Source organism: Passer montanus, unplaced genomic scaffold (genome assembly GCF_014805655.1).
Source record: "Passer montanus isolate IOZ18808 unplaced genomic scaffold, ASM1480565v1 scaffold24, whole genome shotgun sequence".
Taxonomy (NCBI): domain Eukaryota; kingdom Metazoa; phylum Chordata; class Aves; order Passeriformes; family Passeridae; genus Passer; species Passer montanus.
In genome coordinates this window covers 270,037-289,380 of record NW_024367037.1, presented here as the reverse complement: position 1 = coordinate 289,380, position 19,344 = coordinate 270,037, and the positions used below count along the sequence as shown (strand labels likewise).

At 40.4% G+C, this 19,344-nt stretch overlaps 1 protein-coding gene across 1 annotated transcript; it reads left to right on the top strand.

Moving 5' to 3' along the window:
* The first annotated feature begins 8,726 nt into the window (after window positions 1–8,726).
* FRRS1L (ferric chelate reductase 1 like) lies at window positions 8,727–18,389 on the top strand. Its single transcript, XM_039711135.1, has 4 exons — window positions 8,727–10,003; window positions 10,463–10,601; window positions 14,245–14,491; window positions 14,934–18,389. Exons 1-4 carry the CDS (start codon window positions 9,897–9,899, stop codon window positions 15,104–15,106), a joined length of 666 nt encoding a protein of 221 aa, XP_039567069.1. The 5' UTR covers window positions 8,727–9,896; the 3' UTR covers window positions 15,107–18,389.
* The last annotated feature ends 955 nt before the right edge of the window (window positions 18,390–19,344 follow it).

Below are 19,344 nucleotides of genomic sequence, written 5' to 3'. Positions count from 1 at the left end.
GGCTGAAGAGGAAAGTTTGGGGTAAGAGAAGGGGCTGAGGGTTTGCATCTGTTCAGGCTCTCTGCCAGCCCCTTCTTGGGTCAAACCCTCCCAGTATGGGAACAGATAGAAGGAAAACAGCGCAAGGAAATGAGACTTCTAATGATAGAGGACAACCACTGAAGAAAAGGGAAAGTGATGTGAGGATCAATGGTTTAAACAAGGATCAAGGAAGCATAAGAAATGTTTATTTTTGCAGTTGTGCCTACATGCTTGTTAAGCTAGTGCTTGTTGACACAGCTTGCATTGTCCGTGTGAGCATCCCTCAGTCCCATGGCCAGCTGTCTGGCTAAATGTTTTACATGCAATACCTGTAATAGCATTCCTGTGTGGAATGGGGCAGAATGACTCCATTAAAACTACAGTGCTGTGGAAGAGCTGGAAGAGCTCCATTTTCCCCCCAAAGATGAAATGTTCCCTTATGAGAAACGCAAAATGCTGCTGGGTCTTTTCTTTAATCAGAAAAGTAAAGTAAAACTTTACTTTTAAAAAAAAGTAGTCCTCTACTAGGAAATTGTTACTTTACTCAGCTGTAGTTCTGAAGGTCAATTTTATAAGCACAGGGATGCAACTGGAAGGATGCATGCAAGTCTTTAAAAGTGAGTGGTTAAATATGCTTTTGACAGTTGTCCCCAAAGCAGAGCTCAAATAGAAAAGAGAAGATAAAAATAAACATTGCTCAACCCTTTCATTCATTACAGGCTGTCAAACAGGACAGGTGCTGTGGAACAACCCATGTGTGACTGTGTCATTAGAAGCTGAGTCATCATGCGAGGGCAGGGAGAGGGGTGGAGGGGCTGGGGTGACTGCGGCACCCTTAACCTAACATGGACTGATCTTTAGAGAACAGCTGGTCAGAAGCAGGAGCTTCTTGTGCTTTGAGAATTTTCTTCAAACTGAGAACCAAAAGTAAAACTTTCCCATGGATAAACACTAAGCAAAGTATCCAAATTCCCTTTTCTGATGCTGTTAAACTCTTTTTGGCACACAAAATAAATATGAATACAATAAGAAACAGAATGATGCCATGAGTTTGAACAAAATTATAGAAACAAAGAACTCTGATTCTCAAAAATATTAGAAAGCTAAAGCCTTGTTCTTGACTTTTACTTTGGGTAAAAGTATATTAATTATTAATACCTCACTACGAATGAGAGTTCTGATGAGTTTGAGGTTTTATCTTTGTGTTGTTTTAGCAAATGTGAATGCTTCTAAATATACTTCAACTAAATGCTGAGACATATCATGAGAAGAAGCATGGTTTACTATGGATGGAAAAAGCTGTGCTGTTCTGCAATCCCTAGTGCCACACACCATTAACTCTATCCTTGAGGGATGCCCAGAGCTGGGACTATGGCAACATCTGGTCCTGCCTCACAGTTAGCATTTTGCCTGGAGCCTGCACAAGTAAATCACGTCACCTCTTCAGACAATTGCACACTCTATCCACCTGCAATTTCTTCCTTCAGCATGTGGCCAGGGCACAAAAGGCCTAAGGGAGTGGAAAAACTAATTTCTCATGGCCCAAAAGGATGCTCAGAGAGCAGATTTAAACTGTCTATATCACACAGTAAATACTGTTTAACTGCTCTTTCTATGTCTGGGTTCAGGATTTGTGCTCATCAACTCTAAAGGAGAAAAATGTTGTTGTCCCAGTGTGGCCTGAGCTTGGTAAAACTGTTGGGGTCAACTCAGCAACACTGTGACTGCCTGAGAGGAGTGGCAAGAAAGCCTCTGCTTAGTGTTCTTTTGCTCTTCACTGCTACATTTTTGGGTGGTTGACATATGTGAACATTTCACAATGGCAGGGAGAGGGCTCTGTCTACATGTGGGAGAACCGGCTGCCAGAACAGGGGAGCTTGTGTTTCTCTTCAAGTACCAGATTGATGTCTGGATTTTTTCCCCGTTTTCTTCTTTTCCAATTGATGAGCAATGTTTTCAGTAAATGCTTAGAGACTGTTTTCCTATCTCAAATTGGCATAGCAACAGCATCAGAACAAAACTCATAAGCATCAGCTTAATGCCATACTGAAATGGCTTCAGAATTCATAACATGCTCTCATTTTTTTAAAGTGTAAGAGAAGGGGCACAGCATGGGCTGTTGGAAACCTTTCCTCCAGGCACATATTGAATGTCAAATGAATATAAGCCAGTTAAATACTTGTTTTTAATTTTATCCTTGTAAACATCTGTATGTAGACCAGTGAATTAACCCGAGGATATATTGCATACCTGCGCAGTAGAAACAAGAAAATGAGATCAGTATTCTTTATGGCTTGGGTCACATGACGATCTTAACTAGAAAGTCCCAGCCATTTATCAGTGCTCCAATTTTTTCAGTTAATAGAAAAAAGAGGTGTAAGAGTGCCTAGAGATCCCCAACTTCACCTCAAACAAGCATAAAATATTATATTTTTATCCCCACACTACATGGTATAAGTGTTTCTTAATCTTGTATTTTGCAAAATATTTTGCTCTGTTCAATAACACTGTTTCATTAGCATTCCTGTATCCTAGAATGTCTGGATAAATAAACCATGTTGAACTCTCTGTTCATTGATTTTGTGAGGAGTAAACTGATTTTGCTAATTTAAATATTAGTTGCAACTTCCATAAACGACAATATTAAAAATGTGTCTCTTTTTAACAGAGTTTACAAGCAATTCAAAACAATATATCCAGACTCTCCAAGGTTGTTTGCTGTTATACCAGCAGCAGATATATGGGATTTTTCTACATCAGAGAAACTTGTTCTGTGTTTAGTTTGTCCCTGCATCCATGGTTCAAAGAGTCCTATGCACCTTGTGGATGCTACCAAAGTCTGCAGTGAGGTTTTGAGAGTTATAACTCTGCTCCATTAGTGTGGCATTCTTTGCTACCCAAAGCCTTCATTATAACTAATTTTCCTCAGTTTCTATGTGAACGAAAGAACAGATTTTTTTAAAGTCATTGAAGCCCCTTGTGCACCAGACTGGCTTCGTCATCTACGGACATGCTTGGTAGATAGTGACATGCAAGGAGGGAACTTGAGACAAAAGCTGGAATTTGGGCTGGAATTTCCCTTCCTCGCTGTGTAACTCACCCTGCCGCTCCGGAAACCTTTTCCTTGCTATTGCTTAAGAACTGAGAAGTCTCACTCGCAGTCCCACTAGCTTTCCAGTCATTTGCGTGCGCGCCTGGCTCACAATGATGAGCAGGGATAATCCCGGCTGCCTCGGGCTCCCCGCACTGGCTCCGAGGGGCTCCCCGGGCAGCGTCCCCTCCGTCCCCCTCCGGCTGGCAGGGAGGGAAAAGCCCAGTTTCCCGTATGTTTTCCGGGCAGCTCGCCGTGCCTCGGTGCCGGGGTGCCTCTCTGCGGCGGGCGGGTGCCATGGCCAGCCCGGCTCTCTCCTCTGCTCTTTTCCCCCCCGTTCCTCAAAAACACCCCGAAGCTGCACTTGCGGCTGTAACGCACGGCGTTATTGCATTTGCGGGGGGGAGAGAAAGAATGGACCTGTCCCGCAGCACAAGCCCAAAAATTATTGTAGAGAGCGCTGGGTGTGTTCGGGCAGGGGGCCAGCAGCACCAGGAGCAGCAGCGGGTGACAGGGATGCTCCATCCCTAAGCCAGACTCGGGGCATGTTCCTGGAGCCTGCGGGCTGCTCTTCATCCGCACTCCAAAGACTCCAAGAGACAGAGAAAACTGCCCTAAAGCCGGAATTCATTCATGGGTTGTTTGAAACAAAGCATACCCTCCAGGAGCCTGTACCCAGGAGGGGCCAAGACCTACGTGCCTCAGATCCCCTGGATGCAGATGTCTCCTCGGTCAGAACATAAAGAAAGAACCTTCACTGCAGAGTAGTGAGCCAAAAGGAGCTCCTCTGCTGCTTTCTCTCACACACTTATTTTCACCTAGAAGATAAGGGTTTGGATTTTTTTTGTTTGTTTGGGTTTTTTTTGTTTGTGTGTTTGTTTTTTGTTTTAGTTTGGTTTTGTTGCTGTTTTTGTTTGTTTGTTTTTGTTGTTGTTTTTTTGGGTTTTTTTGTTGTTTTTTTTTTTACTCAGAAATATCTGTATTTGTACTGGGGAAAGGCTGTTTTAAACGGTTATTTTCCAACAGGCAAACTTACAGGACTTTTACTGTAACTCTTCAGATGAATTCTCATGAGGGAACAGAGTTTCTCTCTTTTTTTTTCCCCCTCAGTTCTGAATTCTTAAATAATTAGGGTAAAATGACATTGTCACATGTGGAATTAATTGAATTAATGCTGCTTAAACTCTTTAAAACCTTCCTACCTAAAGGAACCCTTTGCTAATACAAGTTGAATTTTTCTGCTCTCCAGGCCAACTTTTGCACAGTAAGTAAGTGGTATTTATGCACAGGGAGGCCTCAGTGTAATGCCCTTTATAGCAAGTTCTAATAAAAGGCTGCTCTGTTTTGGCTCCTTATTAGAATAACACTATAAATAACTTCTTTGTAATGAGGACTTGTTAAAAAAAAAGTGAAACATTTTGCTCTACAACCTCCTGGTGCAGACTGTGCCACCATCTGGTAGATTTGGCTTTCAGGGTAGATACACCTCCCAGAACTGCATTCCAGCTGGGGTAGCAAAGAGTACCAGAAGGTAAAAAAATACAGTCTTGGGAGAAAAGTTATAAACTACCTGATGTACACCCACACACACACACATAAACACCCAAACAAAGCTGCAGTTTTAATATACCTTGGGAAGGGTCCATAGTGCTTACGGAAGCAAAATTCCTGCTGATTTAGTTCTGAACTTAGTCTTTAGATTGGTGTATGTTATACTTGCGGAAAAGCCTGGAGACATTCTTTTTTCCTACATTAGATTAATTTTACAGAAAGAGTGTTGTTGTGGGCAGCAATGGCACAATCACTCTTGAAGCAAGACCAGATACATAAATCAGTGACAGCAGAAAATGAAGAATTCAACAGTGCTGAGCAAAAGATGATCTAAGGATCTAATGAAGTTTTTATTTGGATGATGGCATATTTAGAGTTTATATTTTCTTGCCTTTCTCCGAAAGATCTGAAGCAATACCATGCCTCCAAAAAGCTCACTCATCTCTTTCGTGAGCTGCTTTCAGAAATAGCACACATCTGTTTCCTTTGTAATGCTTTGGTTTTTCTAAGGCAGTCACTTAGTTTTCAATTTTCTCATAGGAGATGTACTTCATCTATTGGCATTTGACATATTTCCCATCATCATTCTGTTTTGTACGCTGTGAAAAAGCTCTGCTTGCAAGAAATTCCTACCATTTTTCCCCCCATGTCTTAGTCTGAGTAACTAACACCACAAGCATGCTGCTGTAGAGTGATTAGCTAGAGCACAGGATAAATGACTACTAATGAAAACTTATGATTCAACAATTTCTCAATTTATTATTGTTTAATAAAGGAAAGCCCAAGATAAATGACTTGTATAGTAGATACATTCCCCACATTGAACAAGAGTGTTGCAAGAGTTTGAGAAAACTGCATATGAATTACAAACTCTGGTTCAGGTTACTACAGATTTATTGTAAGAAAACTGCTGTCTCAGGAGTTGTTTGCCCAGTCAGCACTGATGGATGCATACTAATTTTTCAGTACATGTTGATTGGATGGAAATGACCAGGAGAACTAAGATTTTTTTTTCTGAATGTCTGTTATACAAACTACGACTTATACCTGAAACTTTAATTTCTAGTCCAAAGGCCCCAAAAAGCATGAGTCTCCAGGGGAAAGTTATACTGTGAATGACAAAAACAGCCAAGAAAGAAGGCACAGTGGGTCTCAAGGATAAACTGAGGATAATCTGGTCTCCAGTCCTGGTGAAGACACCCACAGACTGAGTACTAGCACCACAGAATTGCCCGAGCTAGAGCAATTAACCATCCAAAGAATTTGACTGCTAGATTCCCCTGAGGCAGGAGGCAATGGTGCAAGAAGTGGTGGAAATGCTCACATCTCTAATTCAGCAAAAGCAAGAGGACTCCTGCTGCCAGAGGACTTCCAGCCTGTGGTTCTCACACTGCTTGTTTGTGTCGCCTCTGAGAAAGGCATTCCAAGCATGTGCAAGCTGAGAAATATGGCATTCAGAGAGTTCAGGCATTTGAGGGTTAAGGCTGCTCATGCAATTGCAGTTTGAGCTCTTACTGCTAATGCTTTTTTTTGATGACAACCTCAATTACTTAATCAGATAAGGATCTTTCCTGCAGTACTGCTGGCAGTGGTTAGTTGCAGTGTAGACCTTTCTGTCTGGTGAAAACTAAATATATTCATTAGAGCTCCACCTGCCTCAGTGTGATGTTGCTTTCCATGAGCAACTGATTTTTGAGATAGAGACAATCTTCAGACAACCACAAGAGGTTCTACTAAGCAACAAAAAATTCAGGAGTATTTTAGTTTTAATTTTTAAGGATTTACTAGGAGGAAGGTCAGTCTCTCAGCCATATATTCACTTTAGAAAATCAGTGCAGCTCCACTGTAATCACAGACAGATATCTCAGCTGCCAGATTTAAAATGATAGGTGTCATGTAGGCACAAACAATATATGACAAATATCCTAAGTGTTTACAATAACTGTGAAGCATTGCTCATATCACAGTGTGCTAAAGCCTGTTCCCAGGGAGGAGAAACCAGCAAGCAGCTGACAGCTGCTCCCTTGCTGAGCAAATGCTTCTTGCAGGCACCACATCCCTCGGCTAGCTATTTCAAAAAGGGAGATGGGGGGCCCTTCATCAGAGTTAATTATTGCCAGAAAGATTAAGCTGCAGCCTTACTTTCCTGTTAGCCTGATTTATCAGGGCTTTTCTATTGCCATTTGTTTGCTTGTTTTCCACTAGCCTGCTAAAGTTTGCCAAGCTCAGTGAGGCAGGAAGAAGGGACTCAATATTTTGCAGTTGAGCTTGCCGTTGCTTTCCTATAGCTTTTTCCATATGCTACTGTGGAACATGTTGAATTTGCATGCAACTGGTATTATTTTTGCAACTTATTTTTTTCCTCCGTGTGGCTATTCCTCTATTTGCAGTGAGAAATAGCACGCTACTCCACCATACTAAACCATGGAGATGTGAATTAACATCCTCCACTTGACGCAGTGAGCACACTCCAGTATGACAAGCCACCGCTCAGCCCACGGGAATGAACTTATCCCTCAAGCCTAATGCAGCCTAGGTCTTGGGCAGTCTCACTGCCCCACAAAAAAAGTAACTCAGTAAAGTCATTGATACTAAAAGAAAATATTTAAATGGCGGGTTATTTTAATTTCCCGAATATTACTGACTGCTGTGTGTTCTTCTCTCTCCCTCCCTCCCCGCTGATGTTTTCTCAGATTTTATTCCAGACTCTCAGAGGAGGAAGTGTGACCATGCATAATAATATAAAAATGAAACTAGAGTTATAACAAAAAGACAGCAATCCAAACCAAAGTAATGCAAGGGATGAAAGGCCATGGTTCCTTCATCAACTCGTGGATACCAGAGCACAGCAAGAATGCAGTTGTATGCTTAATGCCTAGTTGCAAGCCCAGCATCAGATACCAAAGCCCAAGACAACTTTGGGGGCAACCTGGGATTTCCTTCAGTCCTGCCAGTTTGGAGTATATTGGTATTTCCGCAGTTACATAGAATAAAATACAAAGCAAGAACATGCAATCAGATAGCAAACGCTCACTGCCATGGGGTTTTACCTGAAAACAATGTTAAGGTGCGCTGTGTCTCCAGTCCCATCCCAGAAGTCATTAAAAAGAATAGGAATCATAAAATAAATTTTAAAAATATATGCAAACAGCTAAGTTTGCCCGGCAGTTACTGAGCAGGATTTATCACGTCCTCTTGAAGCACATGCCAAGAGGTTTTAGTGAATCGAGGCCACGGGGGCAGCCAGGGATGGCTGGGTACTGCCCCTCGACGGCAGTGCCCGGGCTGCGGAGACGTCCCCGCCGCGGGGTTCCTGCTGGGTGGGGCGGGCTGTGGGATGCGGGACATCAGTGATCCAGGGAAGGCCACCCCGCAAACCCGTCAGCGGCGGTCCCTGCGGGAGGGCTGTGCCTGTGACCGCCCGCGCATCCCTGTCCCGGCGCATCCCCGTCCCCGCGCATCCCGCTCCCGCCGCTCCCCCGCGCATCCCCGCGCACACGCCGCCCCGACACCTTTCCCCCCAACACCCTCCCCCGCCGTCTCTTCGCCCACGGCCGCGGTCCCTCCGGCACCGCCCGTCCCCGGGGCCGGATCCCCCCGGCCGCCGCCCCCGCTCCCCCGCGGAGCCGCGCTCGGGCGCCGCCTTCAGCACGAAGGCCAGCGCCCGCCGCCATCTTCCGCCGGCCCGGCCGCCTCAGCCGGCGCTGCCGCTCGGGGCCCGGCCCGCAGCGCGCCCTGCCCCGCTCTCCGCAGAGCCGGAGCCTGGCTGCACGGCATCCCCGGCCGCGGCATCCCCGGCCACGGCATCCCCGGGCACGGCATGCCCGGGCACGGCATCCCCGGACACGAGCATCCCCCGGGAGGGAGCTCGGGCCGGGGGCCGTCGCCTTCCCGCAGAGCGGCCCCTCGCCTTCCCCTCTTGCAAAGCTTTCCGGGCTGGTAGCGTAAAAAGGAGTCCTGCGGTGTGCGGGCTTCGAAAGGACGTGTGATGCCTTAAAGTGTCAAGAAGCAGCGCGGTCGTGGGTTTTGGTGTGGGTTTGTTTTTTTTTTTAATTTGCAAATGGTGGATGTTAAAATCACTTTTGCAGCTAGGCTGCATGGAAAACCATTTGTTCAATGGATTTGAAAATAAGTAAGGAGTGAGAAAACTCCATGGCCTGTGTTTCAGCAATACGCTGCTACACGCTGCTGTGAAATCCTGCAAACTTATTTATGCCGGGTAATTTACCTGCCCTTGATACAGTTGGTGTAACTGTGATTTGCAGCTTACAGCATACTTTCTCCATTAACATTGTTAGAAATCTAGGGAAGTAAATCAGGGCTCCCGAATGCCCAAAGTAGTGTAGGTCAAAAGTTTGTGTGCTGGTGCTGTAACTAACTGAAATGTTCATTTCCCACTCAGTGAAACACTTTTCTTGATAAATGTCTTTCAATTACTTTTCCTACTCAATGAAGCATTTTCAGAGGACTTTCTAGTTCCACAGCTAGCACTTTGGTTTTTATCTGGCTAAGTAAAAGAACATCCTATTAAAATATCTGTGCTTACGCAACAGATACCAGCACCGACAAGCCAAGACTAAATAGGTCTGCTAGTAAACTTTCTCATTTTTTCCTTGGTACTATAGTCCAGCAGATGGGATTGCTTGGAACCATAATTCCCACTGTCTGACTCTTCTGGGTCTGCCTTCACAAGTGATTGCAGGCCATAACTGCAGGCAATTCCCTGCCCTGATACTCTCTTACCTTTTACTGCAATGTGTGTTTTATTTTACTTCATAAAGGAGGATGTATAATGTGGTCTTTTCAGCATCAATTCCTACAGCCCTGCATCTGGTGCCCTGCCTGTATTTATACCTAATGTTGTCACTTATGGCTAAGGAGTCAGTTCCTGTACAGATTTCCTGAGGGGACTATGAGTGCACAAGGAGAGAGATGAGCAGAGATCCCTAATTGTTAGTTGACTGCAGTAGTCCATGATCCTGCTGCCTTACATTTAACTTTTGCCCTCCAGCATTCTTCTCTCTCCTTGATGAATGTAGGAAACCTTAGAAAAGTTTTCTTTTCAGTTATTCATGTTACTTTGTTACCTGGATCCAGGACCATCTGAGCAGTGGGTTTTGTATGTGGCAAAGTAGTCACGCATCTGAACAGTTCAGTTATCAGCAAAGTAAATGCTACTGGAAGACCTTCTCTTTAGTATTACTGATTTTTAGTCCTTGTATCTTATTTAGTAATGGTTTATTCTGATTATACAGGTTACCCTTTCCCTACTGCTCCTCCTGTGGACCCATTTGCAAAAATCAGAGTGGATGACTGTGGGAAAACCAAGGGATGCTTCAGGTCAGTCTGAAATAAGAGTGCAGATACCTTTATGTTTACAGGTGCTGACTGATGGTATTGGGAACTCTGGTTAGTGTTTCATAGTAATTTTAATAAATGTTTGTTATTTAAGACCATACTGCTGTATTATTTCAGGACATTAGTTTATTTAAGAATACACGTCATAGTTGTGGTCCTACAGTTTTTTCTTGTATTTTCATGAAGCACTAAAAAAAAAACAAAAAAACAACAAACCAGCAAGGAAGGTCAACAGTAATATTTTGTGTTATTGTTTGAATACTATACCTTAAAAGAGTAGTACTTGCAAAAAATTAATGCTACTTTATGTCCAGCAGAATATATGCTTTACTGCCATTATACCAAGATACATTCTTTTAGCTTTTTCTTGCAAAACCTTAATTAAGTTCCATAGCAGAAAATTTCAGGGAAAATGTTATGTATCTTTCCAATTCCATTTAGGTATGGTAAACCTGGGTGCAATGCAGAGACTTGTGACTACTTTCTGAGTTACCGCAGAATTGGAGCTGATGTTGAATTTGAGTTGAGTGCTGACACAGATGGCTGGGTGGCAGTGGGATTTTCCTCAGACAAGAAAATGGTAAGATATGTACATTTTTTCGTGTTGGCAATACATACACTTTCACATGCTAGGATATAAATGGTTTATGTACATTTCATTTGAGTTGAGTGCTGACACAGATGGCTGGGTAGCAGTGGGATTTTCCTCAGACAAGAAAATGGTAAGATATGTACAGTTTTTCGTGTTGGCAATACATATACTTTCATACACTTTCCTTTTATATCCTAGGATATAAATGGTTTATGTACATTTCTATATTTGTGAAACAGAGCATGCAAGGTAAAACTGGCTTGCTGAAAACAAAGTACCATTCAGTAGCCCCCCTGGGAGCACTGCCTCACAGAAAACTGTTTCATCCTTCCTAACATCTCCTTTCCCTTCTTCTCTGAGAACTACAACAGTATTTCAGTCCAGCTCTGAATGTTTGAATGTCACTAGCTTTTTGCCTTTTCATTAGAAAAGCCCTCAGGGATGAGCCAATTCACATGGAAATGTCCTGTTGCGCTTTATGTCAGTGTAATTTGGGCAAAAGACACATCATAAACTGAATAGCAAATGATTTTATTCTTGAGAAAATCAGTTGACTTTCAGCAGTATAAATTTTTATTTCACTTTTGTTTAACTTTGGAAATTTTTTGGTTTCTTTCATACCCATGTGTTGTTCCAGCGAAGCCACAAATGTGTGAGAAAACGACTCCTGCTAATTTAAGCATTTATACTCAAAAAGGCAGTCTTCTTAAAATTTATTCTCTCTCCTCTAGATTGTTATTGGGCTCTGTTTTATGCTTATTCTTGTACTTACTTTTTAATTCAAAAGCTCCACTTTTCACTGAATTTCAATGAGCAAAACAGAAGCATGTAATGTGTGGACTTTAAAAAATGTGGGCAATAGATGACTTATGCAAAGATGTTTTGTCTGTGATCCTTGGTAAAATGTTTAGGATTAAAATGCAGTTCATAATATCAGTGTTCATGTACAGAAACTCTCCTGAGTATATAGAACAATACTGGACCTATGTCCAGTAAAAAAAGTGTTTACACTTTTTGGACCTGAAGCTACAACAATGTCCTTGGTTCTCAGGTTGGAAAAGGATTGTTTTGTCCAACTAAACTGTGAAGAGAAATTGCTAATGCTTTATATGAAGTTCAGAGTTATATACTAATGCAGTACAGAATCTGAAAAATATGAAAGCTAAAACTTAAGGCATCATTTGACCCAAAATGAGAAATAGAAAGAAAATGTGAGGACAAGTGCTTCTCAGTCATTACTACATATGTTTTAATAAATAATAACTGTAAACAAACACAAGATGATAGAAGGTTTTTGTGTCATAAGGAACAGTTCATGTCACAAGAAACAGTTTGTGGTTTTGATGTCAAGAACAGCTTTACAGACAAATTTTGGGAAGAGTTTAGAAGCTTGTCAATGCAGGTACTCAACAGGGTTTTCAAAGCAGCTCAGCACCTCTAAGTATTTGTCCCCAAACTATCAGATTGTGTTACCAGTTTGTACCTCTGAGGTACCTGCAGTGGACTCCAGGGTCCCCCTGCCTTCCTCTCATCAGCCACTTGGAAAGCAGGCACAGCAAGCAGCAGGTTAAGTCTGAGCTTCTTGTAAAAAGAATAAAGGAACTGTAAAGTAAAAGGTTTTGCTTCCAAATTTGCTCCACATATCCTGTAATGCCCATAAGTCAGCTGGGCTAAACCAGCTAGCATCTCTCTTTCTCTCTGGCTCTCCTGCTGACTTCATCTTTTTCATAACTTCCAGGATGTTTTGGTGTCCTGGGATGCACAGACTTTGATGAAAAAAGGCTCTGGGTCAAAACACCTTAGCTCTGAGAAATGGGCTGTGCTTTGGAGGCCCTAATCAAAATGGTGTGGCCTGGATAGCTTCAGAAGTTAAGAGAAAAAAAACTATTTTGTGTCCTCAATAGATTTTTTTAAAGTCCTATGACCTATTTCTTTGTCTCAAATAACATTATGCTTTTCCACTTACAGGCTTTTGTGCCTTGGCAGGATTTTGAAATGTCATTCTGTTAACTGAGATTCAAAATGTTTTTTTTCTTTCCTTTTTAATTTTCTTTCCTCAGTGTAAAAACACCTTTATTTTTGCCTCTTTGTACTTAAGAATGAGGGATTTGTGCTTAGATGTATAAAAGTTAATCTTGGGAAATAAGTTATGGAGAGCAGTGATAGTCTCAAGACAGAGGCTGGAAAGGTCTGCCGCAGCACCAAGGTGCAGAAACTGTCCAAGCATTTGTTTTACCTAGCTGTCCCCTCTTTCCACCCACTTCTGGCACATCTTTTACAATATTCCCACAGTGCTGCAATACACCCTTTTCCTCTCTTTTCCCTGTAATAAAGAACTAAGGGATGATCTAGCGAGCGAGCGAGCATCATGTCTTTTATCAGTATGACATATCAGAAGGATATGGGAGGAGTAGGGCCTGTGTTTGATACAGCACTGATAGCTGTGGCACTCATCCAGCTTGGATAGTGTTCTAGTGGCTCTTGGTGCCAAGGCTTCTGTGAGATAGTACTCCTAAGTTCATGCTCATCCCTGTGCTCTACCACTCTGTCACTCACCTTGAGTACCTATTCCATTAATGCTTTAGTATTTCAATGAATCACCTTTACAAATAAGTGGCTCCTTCTTCTTTCTGTCTCTTGGTTCTTTGCTGGCTGCTTATGCTAAGTGAAGAAGCACATATTGATTACTTTTTTCTTTGTATCTTGTGGTATACTGCATTCTGTTATTACAACACTTCTTATAAGAAATAAGAGATAAGAGAAATTATGTTCCTTAAGTGAACATGAGAAGAGATTAGAAAAGACTTACTGTAATCAATGCTATTATATTCTCATATGTAGTAGTTTTGTTTCCTCTGTCTCACTAAAGTATATTGGTTTTCTGCCCATGATTTGATGCAGTGGATTTTGTACATATCAGGGATTCAAGATTGCAACATTTTATGAAGCAGTATGCCAGAACTTCACGAATAACAAAAGAAAACAGCCTGCCACAGATCAACTAATTATGTGATGTCAGAGTGATATCGTATCCTACAAATATACATTAAGTAAAATAACTCTCAGAAAGATCTGAAAGAGAATTCAGAGATAGTAAGGGCATGTAACTATTGCTACTCACTTAACGTGGTTTTCAGTCTTACTGAAGATACCTGATTAGGGATACAAATATTTGCGTATATATAACTTGGAAAGAAGGAAAGAGCATCCCATGCCCATGATTTGATGCAGTGGATTTTGTACATATCAGGGATTCAAGATTGCAACATTTTATGAAGCAGTATGCCAGAACTTCACAAATAACAAAATAAAACAGCCTGCCACAGATCAACTAATTATGTGATGTCAGAGTGATATCATATCCTACAAATATACATTAAGTAAAATAACTCTCAGAAAGATCTGAAAGAGAATTCAGAGATAGTAAGGGCATGTAACTATTGCTACTCACTTAACGTGGTTTTCAGTCTTACTGAAGATACCTGATTAGGGATACAAATATTTGTGTATATAACTTGGAAAGAAGGAAAGGGTCTTTATTAGCTTTGAATAATTAAAATTATATACATAAATGAGGAAGTGTTTTATGACCCTTTTGTTTTCCATCTTTGAATTTTTTTTAACCTTGTAGGGGGGAGATGATGTCATGGCTTGTGTTCATGATGATAATGGAAGAGTCCGAATACAGCACTTCTATAATGTTGGTCAGTGGGCTAAAGAAATCCAGAGAAATCCTGCTAGAGATGAGGAAGGGGTTTTTGAAAACAATCGTGTCACGTGTCGATTCAAGCGTCCTGTCTATGTTCCCCGAGAAGAAACCATCGTAGATTTGCACTTGAGTTGGTACTACCTGTTTGCTTGGGGCCCAGCAATCCAGGGTAAGTTGATCTCACCAACAGAGCTGATGTGCCAAAATTGATAAATGTCTTTCAGTGATGTAATTCTCATTAGACACACCCTCTTCCCCCCGCTTTTTTTTTAATGAACTAAAGTTCTGGCAGCATGAGGCTTAAAAAAAGAAAGACAGGACGTGTCTTGTTTTCCTGGCTGTATATCTACTATCCTCACTTCTTAAAGCTGAATTCAGAAGAACTTCATAACTAGAAGTTCTTAATTCATTTGAAGTGCGTTTGTTGTTTACTTGAATTTTATTTGTTTTATTTAGAAATTTAATTTCAGAAAGCAAAGAAATGAGCCTACTCCCTGACAGTGTAATATTGCATGCTTCCATAGGTTTGAAAATTACCTGTCTGTTTCTTCAGCAGAGTTATAGAAAAAATTGCATCTGAAGTTATTTCTTTCTGCCCTTACCTGCTAAAGGTTCTATAACTCGTCATGATATCGACTCTCCACCCGTGTCAGAGCGTGTTGTCAGTATTTACAAGTACGAAGATATTTTCATGCCTTCAGCTGCCTATCAGACCTTCTCTTCTCCATTCTGCTTGCTCCTCATTGTTGCACTGACCTTCTATTTATTGATGGGAACCCCATGACCAATGGAAAACAGCAAGAATTTGGCAGTGGAAGTTTCTCAGGATGGACGGCTATATGGATGGACAATGCATTTTTCTTTTGGAATTTATATCACATCACCATCCTCATCTAGCTGCTTTTGAACATAGTTAGCTTCTCAGAAGAGTGAAATAACCATCTCCCTTGAGTGGCAGAGTGGTGACAAATAATTTAAGAAAATCAGTGAACACGTAGGAGAATATTTTCAGTGTTGTGATTACTTGCTTAAGGAAAATGAGACTTTTGTAAAATCAATGTGTGTATGTGTGTGTTTGTGTGTTTGGGAGGGGTGCCTGTATGTCTGTTTAGGTGAATTTAGTGATGGACATCTTATCAAATAACAAAATTGCCTTCCAAATTGCTAAAAAAAAGCAAATTAGGGAAAACACTGCAATGCTGTTTGGTACTTCTAGAGCAGAGAGCAGAACTCCAAGTGCAGTTTCTAATCTTATGACCTGGAAACCAACACAGCAGTAGTTGCCCTTCAGTAGTGGATAGTTCTCCCAATTTCTTTTTTTTTTTTAATATTTATCAAAGTGTACTTCTTGTAGTATTTTCCAAAACTAAACTTGCATATTCAAGCATTAGCATGATTTTTTTTTTTTCAACAGAAATAGGTGATGAATGTTTTTATTGTGTTTCAATAGCCTTTTTGAAAGAAATGCCTACTTCTTTTAAGAGTGAGATATAAAGTAATTTAAACAAGGGGGAGGGAGAATACAGCAATATAAATTCTCCATACATAGGAAAACCAGGTGTAAAACATGCAGAATATAAAAGTTCCCAACAAGCCATAGGATGTCCTCCTAATAGATTAAATCAACTTCTCTCTTTTTATGAAAAAAAGCAATTTTGCTGACATGTAAATATATTTTTAAGTAATTGTGCAGCAGTATGAAGTAATCTCTTTTTATGTGTTGTATGCCACTAAATCCTGTTCATATAAAGGGTGACTGTGGGCAGCTGGTGTAATCTTACAAAGAAATATAAATGAGATTACTCTTAAGGAAAGACAGGGATTAATAAGAACAGCAGTATCTTTTGTTCATCAAACCACTACTAAAATATAGATATTGTGGAAAAAAGATGAGCTAAAAAGGAAATACATTAGCTGTTTTTATCACCAATAATTAATGCAAGAGGAATGCTAAATATTACAGAGACAAAAAGTGTCAAAATGCATTTATGAGCCACAGACTATAATAAAAACTTGGAGTGAAGAATTTCTGTGCTGTACATAATAGGAAGTGTATGACACGTTTACATGTAGCAGTCAAATGTGCTTGGGTAAGGTTACTCATTCAATTTTCAACTTACACTAAAATTCTACTTGGGTAGAATTAAAATCTAAGTAGTGCCAAAGTTTTATCTAATGTGATACACTTGAGGACTCTCTAACACAGAATCTGGTAAAGTATATGTAATGCAACTCCTTTCTATTCTCATTGCTGCATGGAGTATAAAATGATGAATTAGCTTGGATAGGTTTGCATCATTATTCACAGATTGATGTCTGTAGAGCTTAGTTTTTTTAGGCTCAGAATTCTTCAAACTTATATTTAAGGTATATGAATTAGATTGAAGATGAACTTATCTTCATAACAAACACTTTATCCCTCTTTCAAAAGATTGACTAATATTTTATCTTTTCATTGATGTCTTAAAGCATTTGTTCACTTAAAATTACTGGACTAGAGTTCAGGAAAGGGAAGATAAATTCAGAAGTGAACTTCTAAAGTGCATACAGTAGCTTTATTTAGTATAAATTACTTCTCTCAGGTTGGTTAACTTACTCATCATCTGATCAAGTAGAGACCACCTAATAAGGTCTGCTTTGGCCCACAACAGCTGTGTAATTTAGCCTTAAGATTGGCTGGAGCAGATAAGCAGAAGCCTGGATAATGAGCTTTACATTCAGCAAACAGGTGAAGTGAAGAAATCATTACGGTAAATTCTTTCTCTCAGGCAGCTGAGATATTGCAGCTCTTTCTCAGAGCCTGAGGGTTGCTTTAGTTTATGGCTTGGTTTTTACTGTTTCAGCCATTTACTTGATTACCCACTAAAGGGCTAATTTAATAATTTAAAGGTACTGAACTTGGATAGAAACCCATTTTGGCTTCTCTTTTCTTCTTTAATAGAGCTCGGGATTTAGGATAGCCTGGTTGGACCTGAGCATTCAGGTATGTTATAGATGACAATAATAATACCAAGGTAAAATTGTGTGACAGCTGTCAATCTGCTTTCTACATATATAGAGTCAGATGTGGTTAAAGTTCAGGATCTGAAGCAAGGGCAAAGTATTTTACATTATTTTTTATTACTTTTTCCGATTACTTGTCAGTGTGCTGTGTTTTTGTCATCATATTTTTCTCTTGTTGAAGTATTAGCAGAAATGTGCACTTCTGAAAAATCTTTCACCTAAGCTTCACAGTGTTTAATTAGCCTAATAAAATGTTCTAATCAAAAGGGAGGAAATAAAAGGCCACAGGAAGCAGCAAAACAATTTATTATCTGGCGTTTAAATGGATGATTGAGTTTATCACTGAGTTTATGTAAGAGTTCCTCTTCACAGTGGGAAAATCAGGACTGTGGAATTCAAGTTGACATACAATGAGGTATGAGTATCTAGAAGTTGGTAGTCAGGATGGAATCTGAGGAGAAAAAGGTTATAAGGGAAATGTGGTATGTAAGTTTGTATGATATTTGGTAAGTCTTAACATTTGAGTGGGCACAGTAACTTGTCATGGAGGCTATTTTCGTTTTCACATGTTGTCTTCTTGTTTTTCTTTTTAATATTGAAAAGCAGGCTTTATCTCTGTTACACAAAGTGACTATAAAGTAACAGACTTCAAAGTAATTTTTAATTGATTGTGGCATTTCAAAGATTTTTTGTTTTATTATTTTTTCTAGTTAATTGGTACTAACACAAACGAGAATAAAAGGTGCGCTTTGGATAAGGAGGCAGATATTTCCCTCTCCAAATAATTTTTTGTTTCTTTAGTGTGATTACTACCGAACAACTATTAAAGAACACATTTCTGAAGTGCTTTAATTTTAGGAATTTCTTGCTGTAGAGTGACTTCATACAAAGGCATTGAGTTTAGAGAGGGCATATTTAAAGTATGGTGTTGTTTGGAAATTTGACTGTAGTTACTAATTAGAAAGATTTTTTTTGCATAATTTTTTTTCATTGCTGGTATCAAATAACTGGTGTTTTTTAGGTATAGGTGAGATGCTAATTGATTTTCCCCCCTCAAAAAAAAACAAAAAAAAAAACCCAAACAAAAACCAAAACACCTAACTGATTTGATAATGTCATTGGGTAATGGGTGATGCTGCCTTCTATTATTACAAGGGAAGTATTCTGTTTTTGGAAGGGAACATATTGATGAGAAAAGTTTGGACTCCCTCTGCAGCCTTCTTTGTCTTGATGGGTTTTGCACTACTTGGATAATAAAATAAACACTTGCAGCCTCCCTAATCTGAATAAACCCCAGTTTGGGTTAAATGATGTTAAAGCTGTGTTTGGCACAGCTTTCCCAATCTTCAGCACAGGGATTAGAGAATGACTGGGGTGTGGTGTACCTCAGCACGGCACCCAGGCAGTGGTCTTGAAGCTTGCTTGGGGCACCATGTCCTGAAAAAAGAGCCCTGCAACTGCCTGTATGTACTGAATAGCTACACAGTTATTTCTTAGTTACTGCTATAACTAATGTAACTGCTGTAAATTCAAGGGAAAACAGCTGTGTTTGGCACAGCTTTCCCAATCTTCAGCACAGGGATTAGAGAATGACTGGGGTGTGGTGTACCTCAGCACGGCACCCAGGCAGTGGTCTTGAAGCTTGCTTGGGGCACCATGTCCTGAAAAAAGAGCCCTGCAACTGCCTGTATGTACTGAATAGCTACACAGTTATTTCTTAGTTACTGCTATAACTAATGTAACTGCTGTAAATTCAAGGGAAGACAGAAGTGGTCTTTTTTTTCTTCTTTTTTTTTTGTCTTCTCCTTACTTTCTCCTCCAAGGCAGGAGACATTTACAAAAAAGAAAATTTTTCCTATTTTAGAGGGTAGACCCTCTGTCTGGCCTTTCATGTCTTTTTTTGGTCTATTGGAAGTTTGTGCCCTCCAGTACTCCAGAGGCAGAATTAAAGTTTATATGCAAATTATGTAATTTTAATAGCATTTAAATGGCATTTTGTGACTCTGTGGTTTCATTGGT

Coding starts and splice junctions, on each gene's coding strand:
- FRRS1L (XM_039711135.1), top strand. CDS start 9,897: ATGGTTTATTCTGATTATACAGGTTACCCTTTCCCTACTGCTCCTCCT. Junction 10,602..14,244: donor TTTCCTCAGACAAGAAAATG/GTAAGATATGTA, acceptor TTAACCTTGTAG/GGGGGAGATGATGTCATGGC. Junction 14,492..14,933: donor TTGGGGCCCAGCAATCCAGG/GTAAGTTGATCT, acceptor TACCTGCTAAAG/GTTCTATAACTCGTCATGAT.